This window comes from Saimiri boliviensis, chromosome 13 (assembly GCF_048565385.1).
Source record: "Saimiri boliviensis isolate mSaiBol1 chromosome 13, mSaiBol1.pri, whole genome shotgun sequence".
In the NCBI taxonomy this organism is placed as follows: Eukaryota; Metazoa; Chordata; class Mammalia; order Primates; family Cebidae; genus Saimiri; species Saimiri boliviensis.
This window is the reverse complement of record NC_133461.1, coordinates 15,175,076-15,200,742: the sequence shown is the minus strand read 5'-3', so window position 1 is coordinate 15,200,742 and position 25,667 is coordinate 15,175,076. Positions and strand designations below refer to the sequence as shown.

The window sequence follows — 25,667 nt, the reverse complement described above, 5'->3', positions numbered from 1 at the left end:
TACGGGCATTTGCCTGCCCTCATCCTCCAGCAAGGGCAGATGGCTTCTGTGAACCAGCTCTGGCCCTCTGGCAAGTTTCATAGCCACTGAAGACTGCATGTGCTGTGGCAGCCACAGCTCCACAGAGCTTTGAGTCTCAGCCTTGGGACATTCAGTCCTATTAGCTTGCTCAGGTGGGTATAATAAAATATCATAGGCTGCGTGTGGTGGCTCACACCTGTAATCCCAGCACTTTGGGAGGCTTAGGTGGGCAGATTACCTGAGGTCAGGAGTTCGAGATCATCCTGGCCAACATGGTGAAACCCTATCTCTACTAAAAATACAAACAAAAACAAAAACAAAAACAAAACCTAAAAAATTAACTGGGCATGGTGGCATCTGCCTGTAGTTCCAGCTACTCAGGAGGCTGAGCCAGGAGAATTGCTTCAACCCAGGAGGTGGAGGTTGCAGTGAACTGAGATCATGCCACTGCACTCCAGCCTGGGCAACAGAGTGAGACTGTGTCTCAGAAAATAAAAATAAAATACCATAGACTAGAGAGTTTAAACAACTGGCATTTCCCAGCATTTTGGAGGCTGTGAAGTCCAAGATCAGGGTACCAGGAGATTTGGTTTCTGATGAGGGCTCTATTCCTGGCTTTTAGAAGGCCTCCTTCTAGCTCGATCCTCACATGGCAGAGAGCAATTTCTCTCTTCTTCTTCTTTTAATGCCACTAATTCCTTCAAGAGGGCCTAACTCTCCTGACTTTATTTTACCCCAATCAACTCCCAAACGCCCTATCTCCAAATGCCATCATCTTAGGGGGTAGAGATTTTACATAAAAATTTTGTGAGGACATAATACAGTCCATAGCATATATGTCTTTCCCTAAGTCCTTAGTTCTTTTTGTCCACTTACTCCAAGACATGAAGTGGCAATTTCTCTTTTGTACCTTCTACATTTGCTCCCATTACAGTTTTTTGCTAATCTATTACTTAATAATTCTCTATATTCTCCTCTCTTCAAATCTCTGATGTAGTTTCTGTTTGCAGAGTGAACACTGCCTGATATAACCGAATAAGCATCTCTCACACTATTATGAAAGAGTGGGGCAGAAGTTTGAAGTCCACTGTGCAGGTCTACCAAACCCATCCTGGCTTGAGGGAATGCAGATATTAGAATAACTACTCCACTAAAAACTGAGAATTGGCCGGGCGCCGTGGCTCACGCCTATAATCCCAGCACTTTGGGAGGCCGAGGCAGGTGGATCACGAGGTCAAGAGATCGAAAAAATTAGCTGGGCATGGTGGCACATGCCTGTAATCCCAGCTACTCAGGAGGCTGAGGCAGGAGAATTGCCTGAACCCAGGAGGCGGAGGTTGCGGTGAGCCGAGATCGCGCCATTGCACTCCAGCCTGGGTAACAAGAGCGAAACCCTGTCTCAAAAAAAACCAAAAAACAAAAAAACAAAAAAAAAAAACTGAGAATTCTGAGATTAATGCTGAATTAGGCAAGACTCAAGAACAACTGATATGAACTCACACTGTTTCAACAATCAATGGCAACTCTATTGATAAACTAAAATCTGAGAAGATATCAGGGATCTGCCATTCAACTTTCCTATCTGCAACACGTTCAATCAAAGCACAAAAAGATACATTTAGAAACAGAGACCTTTCCAATTGCCTTCAAACTCTTTGTCACTTAATACTTCCCTTTAACACCCTTGAAATTAATGGAGAAACTGACAATTCACTAATAAGGGATGAATGGCAGTTTCCAGGCAATGTCATATCAGGAGACTTTTCTTTTACAAGTTCCTTGGAATCCAATACCAGGCATATTAATGTAATGCTTTTCACATTAAGGTCCACTGGGTTCTCTATACCCTTGGTCAGCAGACGCTCTACAACATTTATGTTTCATTGCTTACATTTGTCTTGGTAATAATCAAGACATTTTAATATAAGCATTGTCTTACTCTCTGTTGTGTTGCTATATGGGAATAGCTGAGGCTGGGTAGTTTATAAAGAAAAGAGGCTTATTTGGCTCATGTTCTGCAGACTGCACCAGAAGTATGGCACTGGCATTCCCAGGCTTCTGGAGAGGGCTTCTGTGCCGTGTCAAAACACGGTAGAGAAGGTCAAAGGGATGCAGGCACATGAGAAGAGGGACCAAATATGGGAGGAAACTTACTGTATAACATCCCACTCTTGGCAGAACTAATGCATTCCTTGAGAACGAGTTCTAACTCACTACCAGGAGATCCGAGGCTTTCACAAGGAATCCACCCATATGACGCAGACACCTCTAAGTACAACACTGGCATGCCAGGGACTAAATTGCAATGTAAGTTTCGGTGGAGACAAAAATCCATACCCCAACCACAGCCAGCATATTTTGGATGATCTGGATAGCTGCTTTATAACTCAGTAGTCTGTTTGAATTTAGGATTGTGCTGTCAGTAAGCAGTACTCATTTGTCTGGGGAATGTTAATGAAAAATGACAGTAGACTCTATAAAATGATTCATTAACTGAAAGGAGTAACCAAATAATATTCAAGAAGGTTTTAATTGTTTGAACGGCGAGAAGTGGTGGGAAAACTGAAAAGAGAATGCAATTGTGAACACTGAATGTACCCGATAGGATAGGCACACTGGTATCAAGAGAATCAGCATTAATGCAGGCAGAACACATTTCAACTTAAAAATAGAAATTTCCCTACAGCAACACAGCACCACGGATCACAGACAGGTCCACTCCATTTCATCATTTAGCCCAACTTCTCCTAGAGAGTGCACATGCCATTCCTTAAGTGTTATCACAATTGGATTAATTTTTACTGACATTTATTCATTACAATTAAACTATTCTTCCATCACTGAATATGTGAAACACTGTCCCAATTGTTTGGTGGCAATATTATTACTGCAGGGTGTGGCAGAAAAAGCAGTTCTCTGAGAATGTAGTCATGCCCGACTGTAGTCTCAATTTTCTCATGAATTCTTCATGGGACTCTGGACAAATCACACAAACTATCTCTATTTCACCATCCTCCCCTACAAAATATAAGGAACCTCGTCAATAATATGGTTCTTTCGAATGCTTTCATTTTACGACGCTACCTCTGTTTCTCTAGCACTAATTAGCAGAAGCAAGTGTGTTTTGTTGTTGTTGTTGTTGTACCTAACACTTTTTCAAAACCCAGGAAGCTTGCTGGGAACCTCATGGGAGACTGAGAGGTGTGGCTGTGCATGTATGAAGTAAGTAACTGTGGCTGGAGAATATGGTCAGTCACAGAGGACGTTTTGGAAGTCTTGTGAGACTTTTTTTTTTTTTTTTTGAGACAGAGTCTCACTCTATTGCCCAGCTGGAGTGCAGTGGTGAGATCTCAGCTCACTGCAACCTCTGCCTCCCTAGGTTCAAGCAGCTCTCCTGCTTCAGTCCCACCTAGTAGCTGGGATTACGGGCACCCGCCACCATGCCCGGCTCATTTTTGTATTTTTAGTAGAGACGGGGTTTCACCGTGTTGGCCAGGCTGGTCTGGAACTCCTGACCTCAGGTGATCTGCCTGCCTCGGCCTCCCAAAGTGCTGGGATTACAGGCATGAGCCACTGTGCCCCACTCCATAAGCCTCTTTAAGGTGGAGTATTTGTTCATTTAACACAGATATCTCAAAACATGCTAGGAAGTTCCAACTATGTCTACACTCTACTTCCTTCTTGACAAGCAGAAGTCTAATTTGGAGACACTGGTAGCTCAACTTGAGACTAGCCTAGGAGTGGGCCCTTTCTGAGGGCCACAAAGTCAGGAGCCAAGGAAGTCAGCCACAACTAGGTCAAGATTGAGTCAGGAGTTGAGAATCAGCAGATACTCCCCAGTACTGACTGAAGAGATGAAAAGTAGGTATAAGGCAAGAAGACAGAAGATGACGCTGAGTACACTTTCTGAGACACTGAATGATACAGTCTGGAACCTTCTTATCAGGTACCTGTCATCTTCCTAGTGGGCCAGGGGACAGGCTTCATGAGTGGGGAGCTTGTTCAGGCTCACTCTGAATTGGGCTGTAGTCACTCTGATGGGTTTCCCTTTAGGATCCAGCAATTAAATTGTCCACACTCAGAAAATAAATCCAATTGATCCTCATGAATATAGACTTGCAGACAAATTCCTTACCTAGGAAAACAGACCAGTTCCGCATTTCATTGCATTATTTCAAAAATCAGATTTGTTCATTCTTGGATTCCTCTTTGATTCTTCCTGCTCCCTCTTCCTTTCATGGCCCAAGAAGTGACACCAAAGTTGTGTCCTGCAATGCCTCAAGGCCATGTCCTCCTCTCCATTTCTCCTGCCTTCACTCCATTGATGTAGGCCTGAGGGCCCCACAGGGTCATGGGGTGTCCCTTATGTTATGCTGAGGCACAGGATCTGAGAAATAAAGAGACAGAACTCAGAAGTACAAGGAAAACACAGTTGGGCTCAGGGGGGCCACACCACCTATAAGTGGAGTCAGGAGATGCCCCTAATGTCCAGAAGCATATGTATTTATTGTGTATAGGTTAGGGGGCAGGGCAGTGAGTGAAATCATTTTTAAGGATAATGATAGGGCCGTGAGCAATAGAACAAGGGGTCCACCCCCGTTAGGTCACCTAGGCTAGGAGGTGGACAGTGCACAACAAGGGATCCATTCCCATTAGGTCGTAGAGGCAAGGGCCATGTGCAGTAAGGGGTCCACCCCATTAGGTCACTGAGGCATGGAGGTGGGTTGTGCGCAGTGAAGACAGTGCAGTGTGCAATATCTCTATCTATGGGCAACCTACTTCTAAGATGTATAGAAGGATGCTTTAAGTCACAGAGCAATGACATAGCAGTCAGGGTTACTGCCACCTGCTGGCAGCTTCCAATGGGTTCTATGGGAAGATGCTTTTCGAGCAGCACAGTAGCAAGAGCTGATAAAGTTCACAGTCACCAAGGTGAGATTGCTGGTCTGAGGGCAGCCTTCCACAAGAACTGGAGCAAGGTCCTACAACTCCTTCACCAGGAGGAGTGGCTCTTGCCCTAAGCCTGCCATACAGCAGGTATCTTTACAATACTGAACGCTGCTACCAGGGTCATGGCTTCTTGTCCTGGTATAACTGTTTTCCCTTAAATCATGCGCTGCACTGTGTCTGCTCCAGACATTCCTCCGACTATAAGCTGCTTATTCCTTAATTCATGCTCTGTACTGTGTCTACTCTAGGGATTCTTCCAATTATGAACTAAGATATATATACGGAAATAACTGAGTGGTAAGAGTTTCTTTAGGCACTCATTCTATGAAATAACATGATTATATATACAGGATTATATGAAGAGAAATAACTACGTAGTAACACTATGAGATATTCTCCAAGCCCTAATTCTATAAACTAATATATGATTGATTAAATAAAGGATTATATAGAAGGAAATAACTGAGTAGTAACACTATAAACTGAGATATTCTTCAGGCCTTAATTGTGCCAGGATTCTGCTGAGCTCTCCTTCCTCGCTACCTATGTGGGGGATTATCCACACATTTCAGCTTTCTTCATCTCTTAACTGCTATTTCCCTAACACCTCACTGCAGGCAATGGTAGCCTCCTGCCATATACTCCATGATGCAGCCAGAGGGACCTTTGTAAATACAAATATGACGACGTTTCTTCCCAGCTTAAAATCTTCATGTTTCCCCATAGGCTGCAAGGTAATGAAGAAACCCCACCAACACAGTCGACATGGCCCTTCATGATGTGGCTCTGTGGACATATCAGACGCGCTCTTGCAGTGCCTCATTCCCACTATCTGTACCACTGCAAGATATATCATGGTTTTCCAAAATCATGGTGCCGTCTTGTGCCTCTCTGCACTTGCATGCACTGTGTTTCCTGCATGGGATATTCGTCTTTACAACCAAACTCTCAGTGACCATATTATGTCCTTCATAAAGGACTTCAAACCAACAAGCATTTGCTGGAAGTTTCAGGGAGGAAAAAAACCGTTTTTCATCTTTTAATCTGTTGCTGGTCAGAGGAAAAGGAGTGGATGGATCAAGTGTGGCCCAAAGTCTGAGTCTAGTACTAATCAACAAGGAGAAATTGATGCACAATGGAAAAGTGACCTTGGCATTTTCAATTGGCAGAGTAGTTAAGTTTGGACACAGTTCAAACGTTAGTCTGTAGCCACTAGAGAGGGTTTCAAAGCCATGGAGAAAAGACAGGGGTGAATCCTGCACCAAGACTTACTGAGGAGAGTTCTTGGGAACAGTTACTCTTAGGATTCCACAGGGAAATCACCGGGTGAGCTTTACTAATACTGCTGCCTGGTTCCCTCCCCCAAGATATCTTTACTTAACTGGTTTGGGGTGCAGAGTGGGAATGTGGATCTTTAAAAGCAGAATTCCAAACTGGAGAGCTCTATGAAAGCATCCTGCAGGAGACATTATTTGAACTGAATGTTGAAAGACAAGCTTGTATGCCAGGAATCCCATCTATATGAGTAGAGGATATGAAGGAATGTAAATACTTTATTATGGCTCTAAAGAAAAGAGCGAAATCAAGACTTTAAGAGGCTTAAGTACTTGCTCAATAGTTTATAATTTTTTTTTCTTGGATAAGAGGTTATAAAGGATTTTAAACTGAGGTATAAAATAATTAGAATTGGAATGTTTACTTGAACTTCGGAGTAGACAATAGGTTGGCATGGATCAGAACTGAAGGCAGGAAAATTGTTTAGGAGAGACATGAGACATGATGGAGGTGAGAGAGAGAGTACAGATGAGAGTGAGTATGGATGGGAGAGAATATGGATAGAAATAATAGGACTTTCAATCATTTAGTTCAGAGAACTGGGGAGGGACACACCCAGCTTTCTAGAAGATGTCCTGTAGTACACAGGTAACATCTACAGCTCAAGAGACAGGTTAGAGATTTTGAAGAAATAAGTTAACAGTTGAAACATGAACCTATGGATATAGGGGAGGTCATACAAGAAGATCATATTATAGTGAAAAGAAGAGCGTTTAGAATGGGAGGAAAGGAATCTGGATACTAAGCAAAGGATTCGGGAAAGAAGGGAAGGGTGCTCTGGACAGCCTGCAAAGGTCAAAGAGGAAAGGGCTAAAGGTTGCCAACAAAATGAAATAAGACCTGGGACACATTTCTGGCCAAGGCAATTGCAAGACAATTAGTGTCCTCAGCAGCAGCACTTTCGGAGAATGTTTGGATGGACATCTAACTGCAATGGAGTCAAAAGTGAATCAATGGTGATAAAAGGACAACAGTCTATGAGTACACTTTTTTAGGGAAATTTTAATGTATTTTTGGCTATTTAATGATAACAAAACGTTTTAAAATAATTCAATTTTTTTTTTTTTTTTTTTTTTTTTTTTGCAGATGCGAACATTTTTTACAAATTGTACTTTTAAGTTCTGGGGTGCATGTGCAGATCTTGCAGGTACACACATGCTATGGTGGTTTGCTGTCTCTACCTCCCTGTCACCTACTTCAGGCATTTCTCCCAGTGTTATCCCTCCACAACCTCTCCACCCCTCAGTGTCCCTCCCCTAGCCTCCTGTCCCCCAACAAACCCCAGTGTGTGTACACTTTTTATAAAAAAAAAAATAGGTCAGGGTACAGTGGCTTAGGCCTGTAATCCCAGCACTTTGGGAGGCCAAGGTGGGCAGATCATGAGGTCAAGAGATCGAGACCATCCTGGTTAACATGATGAAACCCTGTCTCTACTAAAAATACAAAAATTAGCTGGGTGTGGTGGCAGGCACCTGTAGTCCCAGCTACTCAGGAGGCTGAGGCAGGAGAATTGCTTGAGCCCAGGAGGTGAAGGCTGCAGTGAGCCGAGATTGTGCCACTGCACTCTAGCCTGACAACAGAGGCTCTGTCGCAAAAAAAAAAAAAAAAATAGTAAAAATAAAAAAAAGACTGTGAATGGAAAAATGAAAAAGCAGGGTGGTAGTTACAAGGCATAAAAAGTAAAGAAAGCATATTTGTTTTTAATGTGTGAGATATTGAGCATATTTTCACCCTAAGACTTTGCAAAACAGTGAAGAGATTAAGGATGCAGGAGGGAAGGTAACTCATGTACTTACATCCTGGGAAGGAGGAGGTCTACTTCCTTCCTTAAAACAGAGAGTTAGCAGGAAGTGGAAGTTGCAGTGAGCTGAGATTGTACCACTGCACTCCAGCCTAGTGACAGAGCAAGACTCTGTCTCAATTAAACAACAACAACAACAACAACAAAACAGATGGTTAGGATAAGCTAGGCCTAGTCAAGTGGACAGTTGGCCACTCCTGCATAGTGGGAGTAGAGTGAAAACCCTGGAGATATGGAAGTTTCAGATTAAGACCTTCCCTTCACCACCACTTGCCTTGAGACCCTGAGAATGAATCCCTGTGTACTCTTTTTCCCAGTCATGTTCAGTCAAAGACATGTTAGGGCTGAGATTTTTGAAAGACTTTCTAGAGTAAGAACCCTTTAAATAGTAGCGGTCTAATATAAACCTGAAGAGGCAAGGATTACTTTTCAAAATTGTTCTGTGAGGCTCTAAACTTGAGTGTCCATGTTTATCATTAACTCCTATTTAGTCTGTCCAGTTCCTCTCTGGAAGCAGAGCAGCACAGACTTTGGGATCTAGGATAACTGAGTTTGAATTGAAACTTGTCTCTTTGAACACAGACACTGAGAAGCATGTTTCATAAAATACAGGGTTGACAGAAGCATTCTTGCGCCTTTGCTTTCAGCGAGATATTGAGAGGAATGCTTGCGACCAGATGGTATCACTGTAGTTTTAAAAAACAAAAACCTAGGATGTTAAATAGCAGAACTTTTATAATATTTTGTAATTAGCAGGAAAACAGCCATCAGTCTTTTGAAAAATGCTGACTTGCTTGTTATCTCATATAAGTGTACTTTAAAAAAAGAATTAATTACATACTTGCTTTTTTTCTTTTTCTTTTGTTAAAGGCTACTCTTCCCTCTTGTGCTGACTTTTCCTGTGATGATAAGCTGTTGTCAGTAGTAGAACACCTAGCAAATGTTTTTGAAAAAAATACAATTAAATGCCTTTCAAGTAAATGTCCATCGTTTCCATGAATGAGAAATGAACTGTTTTTTAGAAGTGTCTATGGTAATCATTTTCAGAACCCCTCTTGGGATATTTTTCCATGACTGTATGACTTTGTTATTAAAAAATGTTAACATTCTCATATAAGAACACTTTAAAAACTTGGAAATGTAGGTTTCTAACCTTCATAAAAATCTTCCAAAAAGAATAGGTTCGGTGGGCTTCGAACTGTTGCAATGATAAAAATTAAATTACTTTTAAAAACCGATTTCAAGAGGATAGATTTTTACTAGATTCCAATCAAATATCTTTGAGTGATTCGTATATAGACTGAAAAATCAAATGTCAAGGTTTCATAAGTAGAACGAATGCTCTTTACTCCATTTAAATCAGTCCATTTCCCTCCTGAGACCTTTTCCCCATGATAGCTACCAATCCAAACTTAAATTTGTTTATATGCTTTATAGCATTTAGAATACATTAGTATTGAGCACACTATTATGTACAAATTCACAGAGATCCATTGGGATGAGTGTCAAAACTTGTGTTGATGGGTGTCACGCCAAAACAGCTTGGAAACTGCTGACTTTAGCAACTTTAACCTTCTGGTTTTGCCCTTAGTTAATTTTCAAAGTTAAGTCTTCACTTTGCGAGTGCTCTTGCATACACACACCCGAAACACGAATACTGCACATAGTAACCCAGGAAAACAAACCAATCTCCTATTGAGCAAAGCCTTCCACAACCACCCTCCGAGGACCAGGCACAGACAGGCCCTCTCTCCGGTGCCCACAGACATCCACACAGGCCAGCAGGCTCAGCCTCGGAATCGGAGTCAGGGATTGCACAGGCCAGCGCAGGGAAGGTTGAGTCACCTGCCGGAAGCCTTGCCCTCAACCAAGCGGACGTGAGGCATCTACAAAGCAGGAATAGTCGAAGCGGCGGCGGCGGCAGCAGCAGCAGCACCAGCAGCAGCAGGAATTGGGGACCTCTCCCAGGTACCGGGCGGGGCAGGCACGCAGGTGCCCAGGTTCCCACCGGGGTCCCCTCTTCCCTGGAGCGTAGGAGAGCGCGGGGGGCGGGAGGAAGGCTAGGAGCAGGAGCCAGAGCAAGACAAAGGCGGGCAGGAACTAGGAAAAGGAGGGCGGGGAGCAGCCGGGAAAGAGAGTTGCGGGGCTGTGGGGGTCGTGGGGGTCCCAAGCCCCACCGCGAGACCGGACCAAGGCCGAGGGCCCGGCCCCAGATCCCGAGCGTGCGGACCCACCCGGACTCTCCGGCTGCGCGGGGAAGAGGAGCGTCTGTCGCTGGGACGGCGATTTGCTGCGCTGTGATTTGCTGCCCGGCGGGCGCGGCGCGTGAGGCGCGCCCCGCGTTTGGAAGCGCCGGAAGCTCGGGCGGGAGCAGGGGGACGGAGGTGGGAGGAGCCGGGGGACGGAGGTGGGAGGAGCCGGGGGACGGAGGTGGGAGGAGCCGGGGGACGGAGGTGGGAGGAGCCGGGGGACGGAAGTGGGAGGAGCCGGGGGACGGAAGTGGGAGGAGCCGCGGCTGCGGAGGAGGCTCCGGGAGCTCGGGAGGCCGGGTCTGGAATTTACGCGGCGCGCGGGGCAGGTCGGGGAGGCGCCGGGTCCCTGCTTACCCGGCACCCACGCCAGCCCCGGTGCTTACAGCCCGTCGGCTGCACCCTCTCCTCCTCCCCATCCCCCTCCCTCCGTTCTTTCCACCCTTCCCTTCTCTGCATCTTTCCTATTCCCTTCTTCATTGGCTGCCTCCTCTCAAATGGGATGGGGGAGGAGCTTTTTCACCTACTAGTGGCAGCCACAGGCGTTACTTTAACCAGTTCCTCACTTTCCAGACACCCTCAGTCCTCGGGCTGCTACTCCGGCCTGAGACCTCCCCATTCCAAACGGCCTCACCCAGGGCTGCTCCCCCGGCCCTCCCGCTTCCCTGCCTCAGGCTCCTAGGCCGCCGCCTCTTCCCTGGGCCCGTCGGAGGGGCGGCGCGTCCTCCGAGTTCTCCCAGTACACCCAGATGGCTGGGTCGCAGTCTCTCTCTCCCTCTCTCTCTTTCCCTCGTCCTTCTCTCTCTCTTCCTTTGACTACCACTAGATATTGGAAATTCCCAGAAACAGGTGGATTTCTTCCCTGGTGCCCCCACTAGATGTTCTGCGTTGTTTCATCCACTGGTCATGGAATCTTGGAATCGGTATGCGGGTGGCTCCGGGTCTTTGGCTCTAGACTGTCTACTCACGCCCAGTGCCTGTTTACAAACATCCTTGACTGTCTTTGTTACGGGTTCACCTGGTATGGTGTGTTCCACGCATCTCAAATGGAACGTGTCATATTCCCATTCCGGCCTGACTCCTCATGTAAAATTCCAGTGGTTCATGACCCACACTGAATGTGAATTTATAACAGCTAGGCGCCTCGGGAGTTGGCCCTCCTGTGCTCCATCCCTATGTGAGCAGTCAGTCCGCCGGGCAATCCCAGCCTCCACTTCTCTATTGCAGACAAGCCCTCTGCCGTTAGCAGTCCCTGGCCCATGGTGGTGGCCTACCTACCAGTTCCCCAGCCTCTTTTCAGACCAAATACTGAAGCAGGTCATCTTTCTGAAACCCCAAATGCACTCACATGAGATGTTTGTTTAAAAACTATGCGTGGCTTTCCAGACCGTAATCTCAAGTTCAGACTCCTAAATGTGGCATAAGGGGTCCATCCTGTCTCACTACCACGTGGCTCACAGGAAACCCTGGAGACCCACCCCATGGGCCCCACAAAAACCATGCCCTTTGTCTTCCTGCCACACTCTTGGCACCTGCTAATTCCTCAGCCTGAAATTTGCACCCCCCTTTCACCACCTACAGAATGCCTGCACAGCTTTTAAAGCCAACTTCTCTGGAAAGACTTACCAGCCTTCTATAGAGTTTTTCTTTGTTTGTTTGTTTTTGCTTTTCTGAGGACTTCCTTAGCACTTGGGAAATTATCCTGTTATAGAGCACCTGACTGACTTGAACTACGCATTTCTATATATGTCTTCTCCAGGGTGTAAGCTTTTGGTCAGAGATTATGGAGTTTATTCTTCATTTTCTCCTCCGCAAACAGGTAGTGAACGTTCTACACAAATGCTCTTTGAGTAAACTCACTTTTGGATGTTGTATGGGGAACCGGGAGTGGAAGAGGGAGTTCACAGATATTTGGGGCTCCCAGGAGGAGAATAATACCACAGACTTAGAAACAGAGGGCTTGCTTTTGAGGCTGACTTTCACTTTTTCTGTGAGTCCTATGGACAGTATTTAATTGCCTCTGTCTTTGTTCCCCTGTAAAGGAAAAACTAGTTTAATGCCAATTTATTTGGTTGGTTGGAAATAAAAACTTCTGATTCCTGTGTTTTTATAACACAATCTAATTGTGGCGCTGGCACCTAAAGTATTTTTTTGTATTATATTAAAATCAAGTGTTTTTTTGATATGTTGGGTAAAGTCCATTTCGTTTGAAATTCCAGCCGTTTCAAAAGCTGTGATGTCCAAATGAGATTGGAGCACTAGGAAGACAGGGGGGAAGAGTCATTCTGTTACCTGGTTTTGTCCCCTGCCTGCTGACCTGAGCAGAGGCCATCAGGGTGCACTTTTGTGTAAGTGCATATGTATTGTGTATGTAACTGCATATGTTTTATGTAACTGCATATGTATTGTGGCTGCAGGGTAGATATTGATGGGAAATACTACATACTGACCAATACCTGAGTGTTGGAAAGGAATGGAAGTGGAGAAATGAGATGAAGGAATAGGAAAGATGGGAGAAATCAGAAGTAGCAGTTTGCAATTAAGAGCAGTTAAAATGTAAAGATGAGATTGATGCAATAATTCAATTCATTCAGAACTTTTAAAACTATTGATTCAATAGCTCAGACAGGATGATGAAACCCACCTACAGACACAGACACACACACACCCACACCCATCCCAACCTAGGTTCATGCTTGCCTCACCCTGAGTCCAAAGCTCTTAGGTTGGATCAAATCCAAATTTATTTGTGTCTTTGTCTTACCCAGTTTACCTAATTCTCTCCATCTTTGAGTTTCTTTGGTGCCACCTTCTGGTGGGCCCACTTCTATGAAGTTTGAATATTCCTTCCTGCTTCCCAGTCACTGAAATATCCTTAAGCGTGAGATGAGGTTGTAGAGGGCCTGGGACTTGCGTCCGCAGCCTCCTCTGCCTTCTAACATCTGCAGGCCCTCGGATAAGCTCTGGAGAGGCCTTATGAGGTGAGGATAGTGAGGACCTGGAACATTTTGTTCTGTAATAATTTATTTAGAGTACTGTGGTGCACACTATGCCATGATTGTATTTTCTTGATTGACATTTATTTTACTTATTTTGTTTTCTTTTTTTTTTTTTGAACCCTAACCATAACCCTAACCCTACTTTTTTTTTTTTTTTCTGAACAGCACTAACATTTATTTTAAACTTTAAAGAATGTGTGCTGCTTTAGGCTGTTGTTCTATATTTAGAATGTTGCTTTTGCAATTTTAAAAACTATAAACTTACTCTTTTGTTTAAGTAATAATACACACTCCCCTGTTTAAAAATATCTTAGGAGGAGGGCCGGGCGCGGTGGCTCAAGCCTGTAATCCCAGCACTTTGGGAGGCCGAGGCGGGTGGATCACAAGGTCAAGAGATCGAGACCATCCTGGTCAACATGGTGAAACCCCATCTCTACTAAAAATACAAAAAAATTAGCTGGGCATGGTGGCACATGCCTGTAATCCCAGCTAGTCAGGAGGCTGAGGCAGGAGAATTGCCTGAACCCAGGAGGCGGAGGCTGTGTTGAGCCGAGATCCTGCCATGCACTCCAGCCTGGGTAACAAGCAAAACTCCGTCTCAAAAAAAAAAAAAAAAAAAAAAAAAAAAAAAGTCTTAGGAGGAAGCCTTAAGCAAGACATCCAACAGTGAAGATGCTTTAATATAGCTGTTTCCCACTTCCCTGTCTCAGCCACTCAATTCCCCTTTCCTCTCTTGCCCTAAGAGACCCACCCAGAAGACCTGTCCGAGACCCCCACTAAGGGGATACAGTTTCAAAGCTGCTGTACTAGGCACTTTGTAGGCCACTGGGAAACTGGATGATGCTCTATATGTTTATAGAAATGAACACATGCACGGTGATTTATATCTCTAGGTAGAGTTTCCAGGACTTTTCATTTTGCTCATTTGCTAATTTTCCAAACTAGAGCATATTTTTCTTGTTTTACTTTACATTTTTTTTCAGTTAAAATTATACATGTTTATGAAAAAAAGGATAATAGAAAAAATAGCTTGTAGGATCGTGACGTTATGGATGATGGTTTGTCCTTTTATCTTCTCAAATGCTCTCAGTTGTAAGAGCAAAAAGGCTCAGAGAAATTGAGATGAGTTGTTGAACTGTAATATTTTATGAAATAATAGCCTAAGTTTTTATAAGGTTTAATAGAAATAATGTAGAATTTATAAAAATGTACTAATATTATAATAATTAATAGTAAGCTATAGTAACTTTTTAGCACTTGAAGCAAGGTGCCTGACTGGGTTGGGCTCCTACCTTCCACAGAACTGGTGGATAGGGATACTGTCTTTCTTGATGATTACATTTCAAAGGGATGGCTTCCCGGTCTTTGACAAAGACTGTCCGGGGATGTAAAACTATCAAGAAGCTTTTAAAAAGATTTACATCTCATCTAAATAAAATGCTTTAAGAAAAAAGAAGAAAGGCCTAAGAGGCAGGAGGAAGCCTGTTTAGTTTGTTTATTTAGTCAAGTTTAGCTTGTCTAAAGTTTATTCAAGCTGCGGGGAGTGTTAAGACCCTCTTAGCCAGGTTGGATCCAAAAATCAATGCATCTGATTAAAAGTGCTCACCCAGTGACAAGACTAGGGCTTCATATTTTACATCCATGCCTATGGGCTTTCTTTGTAACTCCGTAATCCAGTTTCAGCAACTCTTGGGGAAAATGCAGCATCTTTTCGGAGTCATCTTGAAAAGCATTTTTTTTTTTTTTTTTTTTTTTGGTCTTTCCAGTAGCCCCATATTTTAGGTCTGCCTATCTCAAATTTGGTAAAATGTATCTAGCTGTTTTCATGGGCCATGATGACAGAAATACAGTTTTTATTTATGAAGAATTGCATTTATAAGTTTTAGAACATTCTTTATAGCTTATGTTGGAGATATTAAACTGAAAGATAATTAGGAGCAATAGGAAGATTTTGTGTAATGATTAAGAATTCAGGCTCTGGAAACAACCTGTGGGTTCCAGGTGTTTATGGCTACCTGAGGGTTCTGGAATGAGTTACTAAACCTCACTCAGTCTCCTCATCTCTAAAGTGGGGAGTAACTATGTGTTACTGACCTCAATGTGTTATTGGGTGATAATGGAAAGTGCTGAAAACAGTGCCAGGCACCAAGATCTTTTTTTTCTTTTTCTTTTTCTTTCTTTCTTTCTTTCTTTTTTTTTTTTTTTTTTTTTGAGATGAAGTCTCACTCTGTTGCCCAGACTGAAGTGCAGTGGTGCCATCTTGGCTCTCTGCAGCTTCCACCTCCTGGGGCTGAAGTGATTCTCCTACCTCAGACTCCCAAGGAGCTGGGATTACAGGTGCCTGCCACTATGCCTGGATAAATTTTGCATATTTAGTAGAGATGGGGTTTCACCATATCGGCCAGGCTGGTCTCGAACTGCTGACGTCAAGTGATCAGCCCACCTTGGCCTCCCAAAGTTCTAGGATTACGTGTGTGAGCCACTGTGCCTGGCCACACCAAGATGCTGCTACACCAAGGGAGGAAGCAGTCAGGTCTGGTAGGGTGTCTGTGCTCCTGTTGCTAAAAGGGGTACCTACCAGTCACGGGCCCTGAGATTGGTTATTTTGTGAATAAACCAGTGCTTTGTTTCCTATTGGTGTGGTAACACTTTGCCACAAATGCAATAGCTGAACACAACCCACATTTATTATCTTAGAGCTCTGCAAGTCCTAAGTCCAAAATGGTACAGCAGAGCAATGTTATTTTCTGGAGTCTTCAGGAGAGAATCTGTTTCTTTGCCTTTTCTGGCTTCTCGAGGAGTTCGCATTCCTTCGTTGGTGGCTCCCATCCCTCTGACCTCTGCTTCCATCCTCATGCCTCTGTCTCTGACTCTGACCCTCTTGCCTCTCTCTTATAAAGGACCCTTGGGATTCCATTAAGTCCACTGAGATAACTCGGGATAATCTCACATTTCAAAATACTTAATTGAGTACCATTTGCAAAGTCCTTATTGCTAGGGAAGATCATGTAGTCGCAGGTTTTGGGAATTAGGAGTGAAAGCCTCTGGAGGGGGGTTATTCCACCTGCCATCTCGGCATCCACTGACTGTGGGAAGAATGACCACATGGCTACAGGAGGGCTTGGCTGATGTGCTTCTGTGCTGTGCGTTTGATGCAGATCTTCCCTGATGGATGACCTCTGTGAAGCAAATGGCACTTTTGCCATCAACTTATTTAAAATACTGGGGGAAGAAGACAGCTCAAGAAATGTATTCCTCTCTCCCATGAGCATTTCCTCTACCTTGGCCATGGTCTTCATGGGGGCAAAGGGAAGCACCGCAGTCCAGATGTCCCAGGTATGTGTGCTTGCTGCAAAGGAGGAGAATGGTGTGTTTCCCTTGTTCTTCCATAGAGCGGTCGCTCTGTATTTTTGCTCCAGCTGATGAAAGCATGTGGAACTGGAGGTGGAAGGAGAAGCAGCTTGGCAGTGGAGAAGAGCAGAAATGGGTAGAAAGGTGAAATGTGTTGGGAAGGTCACCTCCTCTGATGTTTATGGGAGAAATCAAGTCATAGATATTTCATCTAGATCAAATCATCAATACAGTCTGGCAAATTCACATTTTTTATAAGTAAGATAAACTATAATTCTGTCCCACAAAAAGGCAAAATATTCCAAACCTGTTACGTTTTAAACTTTTGCTAACATTCTATTTTAAATAGACGTACAGCTGCATAGATTAACTTTTTGTTAAGTGGGTTATTTTTAGTGCATGATTATGCATGCTGGAAAAGGAATGTAACACAAATGTGGACTTATACCTTCTGGAGTGGTTTAGATGATGTATAATCTGTTTGGTCCAAAATGGTGATGTATCACCTTATCTGCAAACAAGGAAGGGGATAATCCTTAAGGAGCAGTTCTCTGACCATTGGTGAAAATGTCCCAGAAAATTGCTAAATGGATATCACTTTGCCAGCAGTATCAGGGGTGTATGGATAATCTCCTAAAATGCACTCGGACCCCGGTTGACATCCTCTTGTGGTTGTTTCTTTCAGCTGATTGGAAAAGTGAGGCTTTGGACTGGGGTTGATTGGGAGATACAGGAACAACCTTAATATCACTCTGACTTGACATTTAATTTATAATATGGGCTGGATAACTTCTCTAAAATTGCAGATGAAACATTTTTGATTTTATTTCTACTCTTGTTTGTATTCCCCAAGTCATAATTCATCCCAGTTACTTACTTTTTTCTGTTCTGCCTTTCCCCTGATGTATTGGACACTGCCTTGTTGGCATGAAAGATTTTGCTAGACTGGAGGTTCTCACCTGGAGGGTGGGAGGTGGGGGTCGGTGGGTGAATTTTTCCTTCCTGGGGACCCTTGCCAACACCTGGAGTTTTAGATCCCATAACTGAGAGGTGCTACTGACATCTAGTGGATAGAAGCCAGAAATGCTACAAATATCCTGCAATGCTTATATGAGACAAGGAAGTGTCCTGGCCTCAAATGTGAATGCTGCATTCCCATGTTGAGAAACCCTGTACTAGACAATTAGGCCGAACCTTTTTAAAATAGGATCCTGTGTGATTTTTTTTTAAGTACAGAGATTTGTTTGGAGATAGCTCTTTGGGAGAGTATAACGGCAGTATTACAAGTCAGTGTTGGTTTCTATTCCCAGGCACTTTGTTTATACGAACATGGAGATATTCACCAAGGTTTCCAGTCACTTCTCCGTGAAGTTAACAGAACCCGCACTCAGTACTTGCTTAGAACTGCCAACAGACTCTTTGGAGAAAAGACATGTGATTTCCTTCCAGTAAGTAGTACTCATATATTGATGAAAAAGAAACAGAAAATAAGTCAGACCACAGAAGAGCAGAGAATAAAGTACAACCATGCTGACTTAAAATATGCTTGAAATGGCTATGTGTGGTCACTCACGCCTGTAATCCCAGCACTTTGGGAGGCTGAGGCAGGCAGATCACCTGAGGTTAGGAGTTCAAGACCAGCCTGGCCAATATGGCAAAACCCCATCTCTACTAAAAGCACTCCAGCCTGGGTGAAAAGAGCGAGACTCCATTTCCAGGAAAAAATAAAGTGCTTGGAATTACACTTCTACAATTATGATTTTAGATTTTTTTTGAGATGGAGTCTAGCTCTGTTGCCCAGGCTGGAGTGCAGTGGCACCATCTCAGCTTACTGCAATCTCTGCGTCCCAGATTCAAGCAATTCTCCTGCCTCAGCCTCCCGAGTAGCTGCAATTACAGGTGCCTGTCACCATGCCCGGCTAATTTTCATATTTCTAGTAGAGATGGGGTTTCACTGTGTTGGCCAGGCTGGTCTCGAAATCCTGACCTCATGATCTGCCCACTTGGCCCCCAAAGTGTTGGAATTACAGGCATGAGTCATGGTGCCCAGCCTATAATTTTAGATTTTATGATGGCTTCTGACTTACGTCCTTTGTAAATTGTTTTTGTTACACCTGTCCCTGTTATCAATGCCAATATGTCCATTCTTCTGCACCCAGCCCTGCTTCTTCCCCTTAATTACTTATCCCTGAGTGATGACATCATTCCCCACACTGAACAGAGCACCTCTGCAGCCCCACATCTGGCTATTGGGTTGCTTCCTGCTGAGACAGCCTCTCAGGTTCTCTTAAAGTTGCCTCCCTTTTCTGAATTGCATCTACAACTAACACAATCATCTTTCTAAAATGAAAATCTGTTCATAAAACTGAGGTTTTAAATCTAGGTAGTTTCTGTTTACTTTGGCATATGGTTCCAAGGTTTCCTAGTCCAGCCTGTCATAACATAATCAGTGAGGTCCCAAAATTATGCCACATAATATTCAGGGTGATGCTGTCATGTGAGGTGAATTATCTGGGTTTTAATATATTGGGTACAGGCCTTTTCTAATTGGACACCAACTTACATTTCAAGGCTCTTCTCCCGCCACTGTTTTCCTGAATTCCCTCCCTGATACACACAAGCACACATACACGTGTGCACATATGCACACATACATGCAATTCACATACATGCATGTGCACAAGCACTCAGATGTACACATGTGCACCCATGCACACGCATGTATGAATCCAGTTGCATACACACTATGATCCAGGCCTATCACACTCCATTCCCTTGGGACCTTCCTTGCTCTGTATTCTTCCAACCAACCATATGACCCAGATCTAAAATGCTGTTTCCTTCTGTTCAACATCATTTCTTAACAATCTGGTTCCCTTATAAAGCCCCTCATTCAGCCAAAATCACAGTGCTGTAGTTGGTGCTGGTGATGCAAAATGAGTAAAAGCATGCTAGATTGCCTAATGAAGGAAACAATATTGAAGTCAGTGCAGAGTGTTTGACAGGGATGCTCTTGGGCTGCTCTGTGGAGAGTGGCTGCTCATGATGTCCTGTAAGTGTCTGGGTGTCTCACCTGCCTCTCATCAGGCTGTGGACCTCCTCAAGCCAAGCACCTTGCCCAGTACCAGGGAGGAACAGGTGACCCATACTTTTTTGTTAATTGCGTGCATGCACCTTAAAGTGCAGTGTGACCTGTCCAAACATTTATGGTAGAAACGCAGTAAGAGAAAACAAAATACTTTTGCATTTGTGGGAAGCTTTACCCAATGAGACCAAACTCAGTGTTCTGTGTTTGTAGGACTTTAAGGAATCCTGTCAGAAGTTCTATCAGGCAGAGCTGGAGGAGCTGTCCTTTGCTGAAGACACTGAAGAGTGCAGGAAACATATAAATGACTGGGTGGCGGAAAAGACTGAAGGTGAGAGAGTTTCATTTCTGTGGATCTAACTGCTATGCAGCGAGGCTGAGAGTGGCGGGGACGGGACCTCCAGTGTCGCCACTGTGACCTGCTTATCACAGGCCTGTTTGTGTATGTTGGCTGAGTTTGCAGGCCAACGGTGCAATTCTGTCATTTCTTATCAGATCACAAATTACTGATTTCTAAAACTAATGTTGAATGTCAGACCTCCTCCCCTATGGACCATGCTGGAAAATCCCTGGAAAATGGTTCCTCCTTGGAATCTTCTGTCTGAGAGGGCTTTCTGTGCTTAGAGGTGGAATGGCATTCAGTTAAGTTGCAGCCTAGAGAGGACAACATTTCGTACTATCATGTTATCTCTCCGTGGCAATGGAGACAGCTCAGTAGTTTGATCTGCAGCCTTCTCCCTCCTTTTTAACTACATTTGCTCTCAGAGTGTGGCCTTTTCTGAATTTGCTCCCAGTTCTAGAGGTGCAGCTAACACGGAGCCTGCAGTGTGCCCTGCCCAGACCACACTCCATCCCACCAGAAATATTTCTGCCAGTTCTTGACTTCAGTAAGAAAAGGGAGTGTACGGTGGGGGGACACATACTTTAAAGCATCCTAAATACCTAACAAGTAATTTCAATACTTGTAAACAGTGGAGGAATTAAATCACTTATTTAAAGTGACAACCTGGCAGTTATTACTGCATCCATTCCATCCCTATGGTACAACCGCTGTGTGTGTAGCAGAAGTAATACCCGTGATTCTACTGAAAGCCAATAAAATAATTACCATGGGAAGGGAAGAACCTTGGGTGTTTTCATACGTCATCTGTCCAGTGGTCTCTCCAGTTGTTACAGCAGTACTGACACCCGAGGAACCCAGAAGCTTCTCCACACCTTCCCCTTCGCTTCCCTGTACCTGTCACATCTCTTCCAGGGCTGCTTATGCCCTTCCTTCCCTTAGGCTGACTGCCCACATTTCCCCAAGAATATTAGAGCTGGAGGGGAGCTTGGAGATGACCTTGTTACCCTTTCATTGGACAACTCAACTTGGGCCCCTCTATTCCATGCCCCTAATTCCTTTGCCCCATTCACTCCTTTCAGAGGCTGCCTTTTCCCGCTGGCAGGTCTGTGTTCCCTCATCCTTTGGAAGCCTTTCTTTGTCTGATGAAGCTTGAATATATGCATAGAGCAATGATCCTCAACCAGAAGTGGTTTTGCCCTCCAGGTGCCATTGGATAATGGCTGAAGACAGTCTTCTTGTCAAATTGGAAGAAATTGTGCTGGCTGAACATCCCACAATGCACAAGACAGGTCCCATAACAAAGAATTATCTGGCTTAAAATGACAGTAGTGGTGAAGCTTAGAGATGATAGTGCCAAGGTTGACTGTCCCATAGACAGAATCCAGACTCAGGTGATGTTCTCAGTTCAGCCACTTGTTACCTGTGTGCACTAGGCAAAAAATCTGGCAAATGCTCTGATTCTGAATTTCTGCATCATAAATTGAAAGCAAAAGGATAGTTGCCCTACCTACTTCAAGATTTTTTTCTTAAGCATAAACAATACACTGTGTGTGACACACTGCTAAACACCATCACCCAATTCATCAGGTGGCAAGAAAGACAGAACTCCAGCCTGACTCTCAACCAAGCCTCTGCCTTATGTTTCAAAGAGATTTTTTAAAAATAATGTTTATTTCTCCCTGCCCCCAATTGCAATAACCTCTCATATTCTTTATAGGTAAGATTTCAGAGGTACTGGATGTTGGGACAGTTGGTCCCCTGACAAAGCTGGTCCTTGTGAATGCCATCTATTTCAAAGGAAAGTGGAATGAACAATTTGACAGAAAGTACACAAGGGGAATGCTCTTTAAAACCAGTAAGGTAGGGAAGGATTGTTTAGCTATACTGCTGCTTTCCTAAAGTAGTATCGCAGGAAATACTCTCTCAAAAAGTGAATAATTTATTTGAAATGATCTTAATTTTTAATCTATTCTATTCTATTATTTTATTTTATTTGAGACAGAGTCTTGTTTGGGCACCGAGGCTGGAGTGCAGTGGTGAAATCTCAGCTCACTGCAGCCTCAACCTCCTGGGCTCAAGTGATCCCCCAACCTTAGCCTCCGAAGTAGCTGGGACTACAGGTGCACACCACCAGGCCTGGCTAATTTTTGTATATTTTGTGGAGACAAGGTTTTGTCATATTGCCCAGGTTGGTCTCGAACTCCTGGTCTCAAGTGATACACCCACCTCATCTTCCCAAAGTCCTGGGATTACAGGCATGAGCCACCATGCCTGTCTTTTTTTTTTCTGAACAAATTCAATGCCTCTTGTATATCCTTAATAGCAGAAGGAGGAGAGAAACAAAAATAATTTTTCAATTGACAGTTTTGTTTTTCCATCTTTGATCAAATCTCCTTTCTATCTCTGGTCATATGATTTGGATTGGAGGAAAATTTCTAAGCCTTGGAATTATGTTTGCATGATGCTATTTACTGACTATATTTACTTAGACACTTTTTTGCAATATCAGTGGCAACTATGCCTATTTATTGCCTTAAAATTCAAAGTTATACAATCTTGAACACAAGAAAAAGATGTTAGCAGATGTAAAGCCTAACTTTAAAAACATCTTTCTGCATTCCCTTTTGAATATGAAAATGGCTGGTATCAATAGTTCTTAGCTTGGGATTTGACATCCGTCAACTTGATAATTGCATTTTGCACAAAGATATGAAAGTTAAGAATATATTTGATGCATGCTTTAAAAACAGCAGACTTTACACATCTCGTCAAGGTCCCCTTCCCAAGAAAATCAAGGCCATAAGACCAGTTCTACGACTGGGCAACTTTTCAGAGTTTGGACTATACATCTTTTCTAACCAGATCCTTCAGCCCAAGGGCCTGAACACTAGTTAATGCTCCTTGTAACTTAGATAAATGATTTTTAGTTAGAAACTTCCATGGGAAGGCTTCTCTATGAATGTTCTCTAAAAAGCAAACACAACGTCTACTAAGAATATTGTAGATTTTTATGTCCTTCTCCATTTACCAAACTATTTCTTTCTCACCTGGTAATATTTGATCTGCTGGAACCATAGCTTGTTCTATATTCAATACCAAGATGTACTAATGAAGATTTTACATCCATCAGCATAAATGTGCAGAGACAGTAATTATACACACCTAGAGTTTCTGTGAGTTAGACATATCCTGTTTTTAGTAAATTATGCCCATTTTTCAGTAATCTAATTTTAATTGCCTGTTTCTATTAGGAAAAAAAGACAGTGCAGATGATGTTTAAGGAAGCTAAATTTAAAATGGGGTATGTGGATGAGGTGCACACCCAGGTCCTGGAGCTGCCCTATATGGAAAAGGAGCTGAGCATGGTCATTCTGCTTCCCGATGACAACACAGACCTCACCGTGGTAAGCTCTGGGCAATGAGTCTGAGTTTCTATGGAATCCAGCTGAGCTCATTTCTTTACATCCGTCTATGACTGGCATTTGAGGAGTTTCCAATGGGGGTTATTACAAGTAGTGCTGCGTGAACATCATTGCATGTCTTTTGTTGAACATGTTCATGTATTTCTGTTGAGTGTATACGTATATGAGTGGACAAGTTTTGATGAAGCTAAGAAGAGAGAGTTCCAAATATATTATTATTTGGAGCATTATTCTTTATTGTGCATGGAAGGTCTATTTGACAGCCCAGTGATTATCACACAGAAGTCTTAGAAGAAGAGTAGGGATCAATCTGGGCAGTGATTCTCAAACATTAATGCAGCTATGATTCTAGTGATCTTGTTAAAGTGCAGATTTTGATTCAATAGAGTGTGGCCTGAGATCTTGCATTTATAGCAAGATGGCAAGTGATACAGATGCTTAGAACCGCACTATGAATAGCAAAGGTCTAAAGTACAGGTGGGAAATTTACCTTATACAAGAGGAGAGAAAAGTCTTACTATGACAGAAAAGGAACAGAGTCCAGGAAGGGGGAAAGTAAACTTGCAAGGTAGGAGGTGTAAGACCAATAGTTCACTAGTAACCCAGCTCTGGGAGGTGGGAGAAGCCTCCATTTGTAAAGTTTGCTGATTCTCATGACGTGGTAAATACTCCCACCATGGCTGACTTTAGGCTACCAAGGGTTTAACAATTGATACAAGCCAGTTCTGGCACACCAATGCAAAGGATGTTGAGGATGGGCTGCTTGATTTCTCTGGCTTCTTTTTGGAATCAGAAAGCTACTGCCCTAAGTCAGGGATGACATCTGCCATCCCTTATGAGAAGATTAGGAGAGTCAAAATCAAAACAATGCTCACTGGAGAGGAGCACTCACCTGGACTCCAGTTGGCAAAGGGAAGGGAAGAAGCAAGTGGAAGGCCCTTCTCCGTTTTTTCTTTCTACCTTATTGATAAATAGAATGAGTGATGGATTTGAAGAATTTGGAGCTAACTCAAGGACAGGCAGAGGATAGACAAGGACTCCAGATGAAGTCTTGTTAATTCCCCACTTCTCCCCTCGTGCTGCTTCCTTCTCATGCCTCCCTTCATCTTCAGATGAAACCCGATTCCCTCTCTTTTACTGTGAAAGAGTTGCCCTCTGATTTAACACTGAATAGCCCCTCCTTAGACTCGGAAGCAGAGTTCTAAGCCAAGCTTTTTGTCTTTTGTCAGTCTCTCCCACTCATAGTAATGTGTATTGCATGAAAATTGGTATAATGATTTGCTTAGAATGTTCTAAACTGTTAAAAATTATTTTTTTAACATTTGAAAGGAGTTAGGTACAAATTGTTTTTATTAAAAATTTCTGCCTGTCTCAGGTGTTTTACCAGCCCTTTTACTTTTGTCTCCGTAAGACTTGGAGAATACGAGAGTTTGGGAGAAAATCTTGGTGTGTTTATAAAAGAAAATATCTGTAGATTATCTTGGACCAGAACCTACCATCTGATTGCATGTCATTGGCGGAGGGGTAATAAGTGAATGTGTGGGTACCAGGCTATTGTCATCTAAATTTAAGGTTTGACTCTTTGTTATTCTAGGTGGAAAAAACACTTACATATGAGAAATTCAAAGCTTGGACAAATCCAGAAAAGTTGACAGAAAGTAAGGTTCAAGTTTTCCTTCCCAGGTTAAAGCTGGAGGAGAGTTATGACTTGGAGCCTTTCCTTCGAAGGTTAGGCATGATCGATGCTTTTGATGAAGCCAAGGCAGACTTTTCTGGAATGTCAACTAAGAAAAATGTGCCTGTGTCCAGGGTTGCCCACAAGTGCTTTGTGGAGGTCAACGAGGAAGGCACAGAGGCTGCCGCAGCCACGGCTGTGGTCAGGAATTCCAGGTGCAGCAGGACAGAGCCGAGATTCTGTGCAGACCACCCTTTCCTTTTCTTCATCACGCACCACAAAACCAGCTGCATCTTGTTCTGCGGCAGGTTCTCTTCTCCTTAAAGAGGTGCAATTGCTGTACAGTTGCCTTCTGCCTACCTTGCCTTAATTAACATTCCATGTGACCCAGTCGGTGCAGTGACTTCAATGCCAAAATAAAGCATGTGTCCCCGGA

General features: G+C 43.5%; 1 protein-coding gene and 1 long non-coding RNA gene across 8 annotated transcripts in view; one reads left to right on the top strand and one right to left on the bottom strand.

Annotated features, from left to right (window-relative positions):
* LOC104651061 (uncharacterized) overlaps window positions 1-10,475 on the bottom strand; it is a 21,642-nt gene extending 11,167 nt beyond the window's left edge. The window contains exons 1-5 of one of the 4 annotated variants that reach the window (XR_012513069.1): window positions 10,342-10,475; window positions 8,949-9,040; window positions 8,103-8,199; window positions 6,354-6,488; window positions 2,533-4,408 (exon numbers count right to left, since the gene is read on the bottom strand). This is a non-coding gene — a long non-coding RNA (uncharacterized LOC104651061). Of the gene's footprint in view, window positions 1-2,532; window positions 4,409-6,353; window positions 6,489-8,102; window positions 8,200-8,948; window positions 9,041-10,341 lie in introns of those variants that run through there. The other 3 variants (XR_012513068.1, XR_012513067.1, XR_012513066.1) reach the window with 3 other exon arrangements.
* Window positions 9,812-25,667, top strand: SERPINB8 (serpin family B member 8). 4 transcript variants are annotated; one of them, XM_039463863.2, is made up of 8 exons: window positions 10,613-11,279; window positions 13,218-13,337; window positions 16,514-16,691; window positions 18,017-18,154; window positions 20,005-20,122; window positions 21,852-21,994; window positions 23,386-23,538; window positions 25,151-25,667. In XM_039463863.2, the coding sequence occupies exons 2-8, from the start codon at window positions 13,333-13,335 to the stop codon at window positions 25,553-25,555; spliced, it is 1,140 nt and encodes a 379-aa protein (XP_039319797.2). In that variant the 5' UTR covers window positions 10,613-11,279; window positions 13,218-13,332; the 3' UTR covers window positions 25,556-25,667. The 4 variants fall into 4 exon arrangements, with proteins under 4 accessions (XP_003926056.3, XP_039319797.2, XP_074239385.1 ...); XM_074383284.1 differs by having other exon boundaries at window positions 12,116-13,337; XM_003926007.4 differs by lacking the exons at window positions 10,613-11,279; window positions 13,218-13,337 and adding an exon at window positions 9,812-10,075.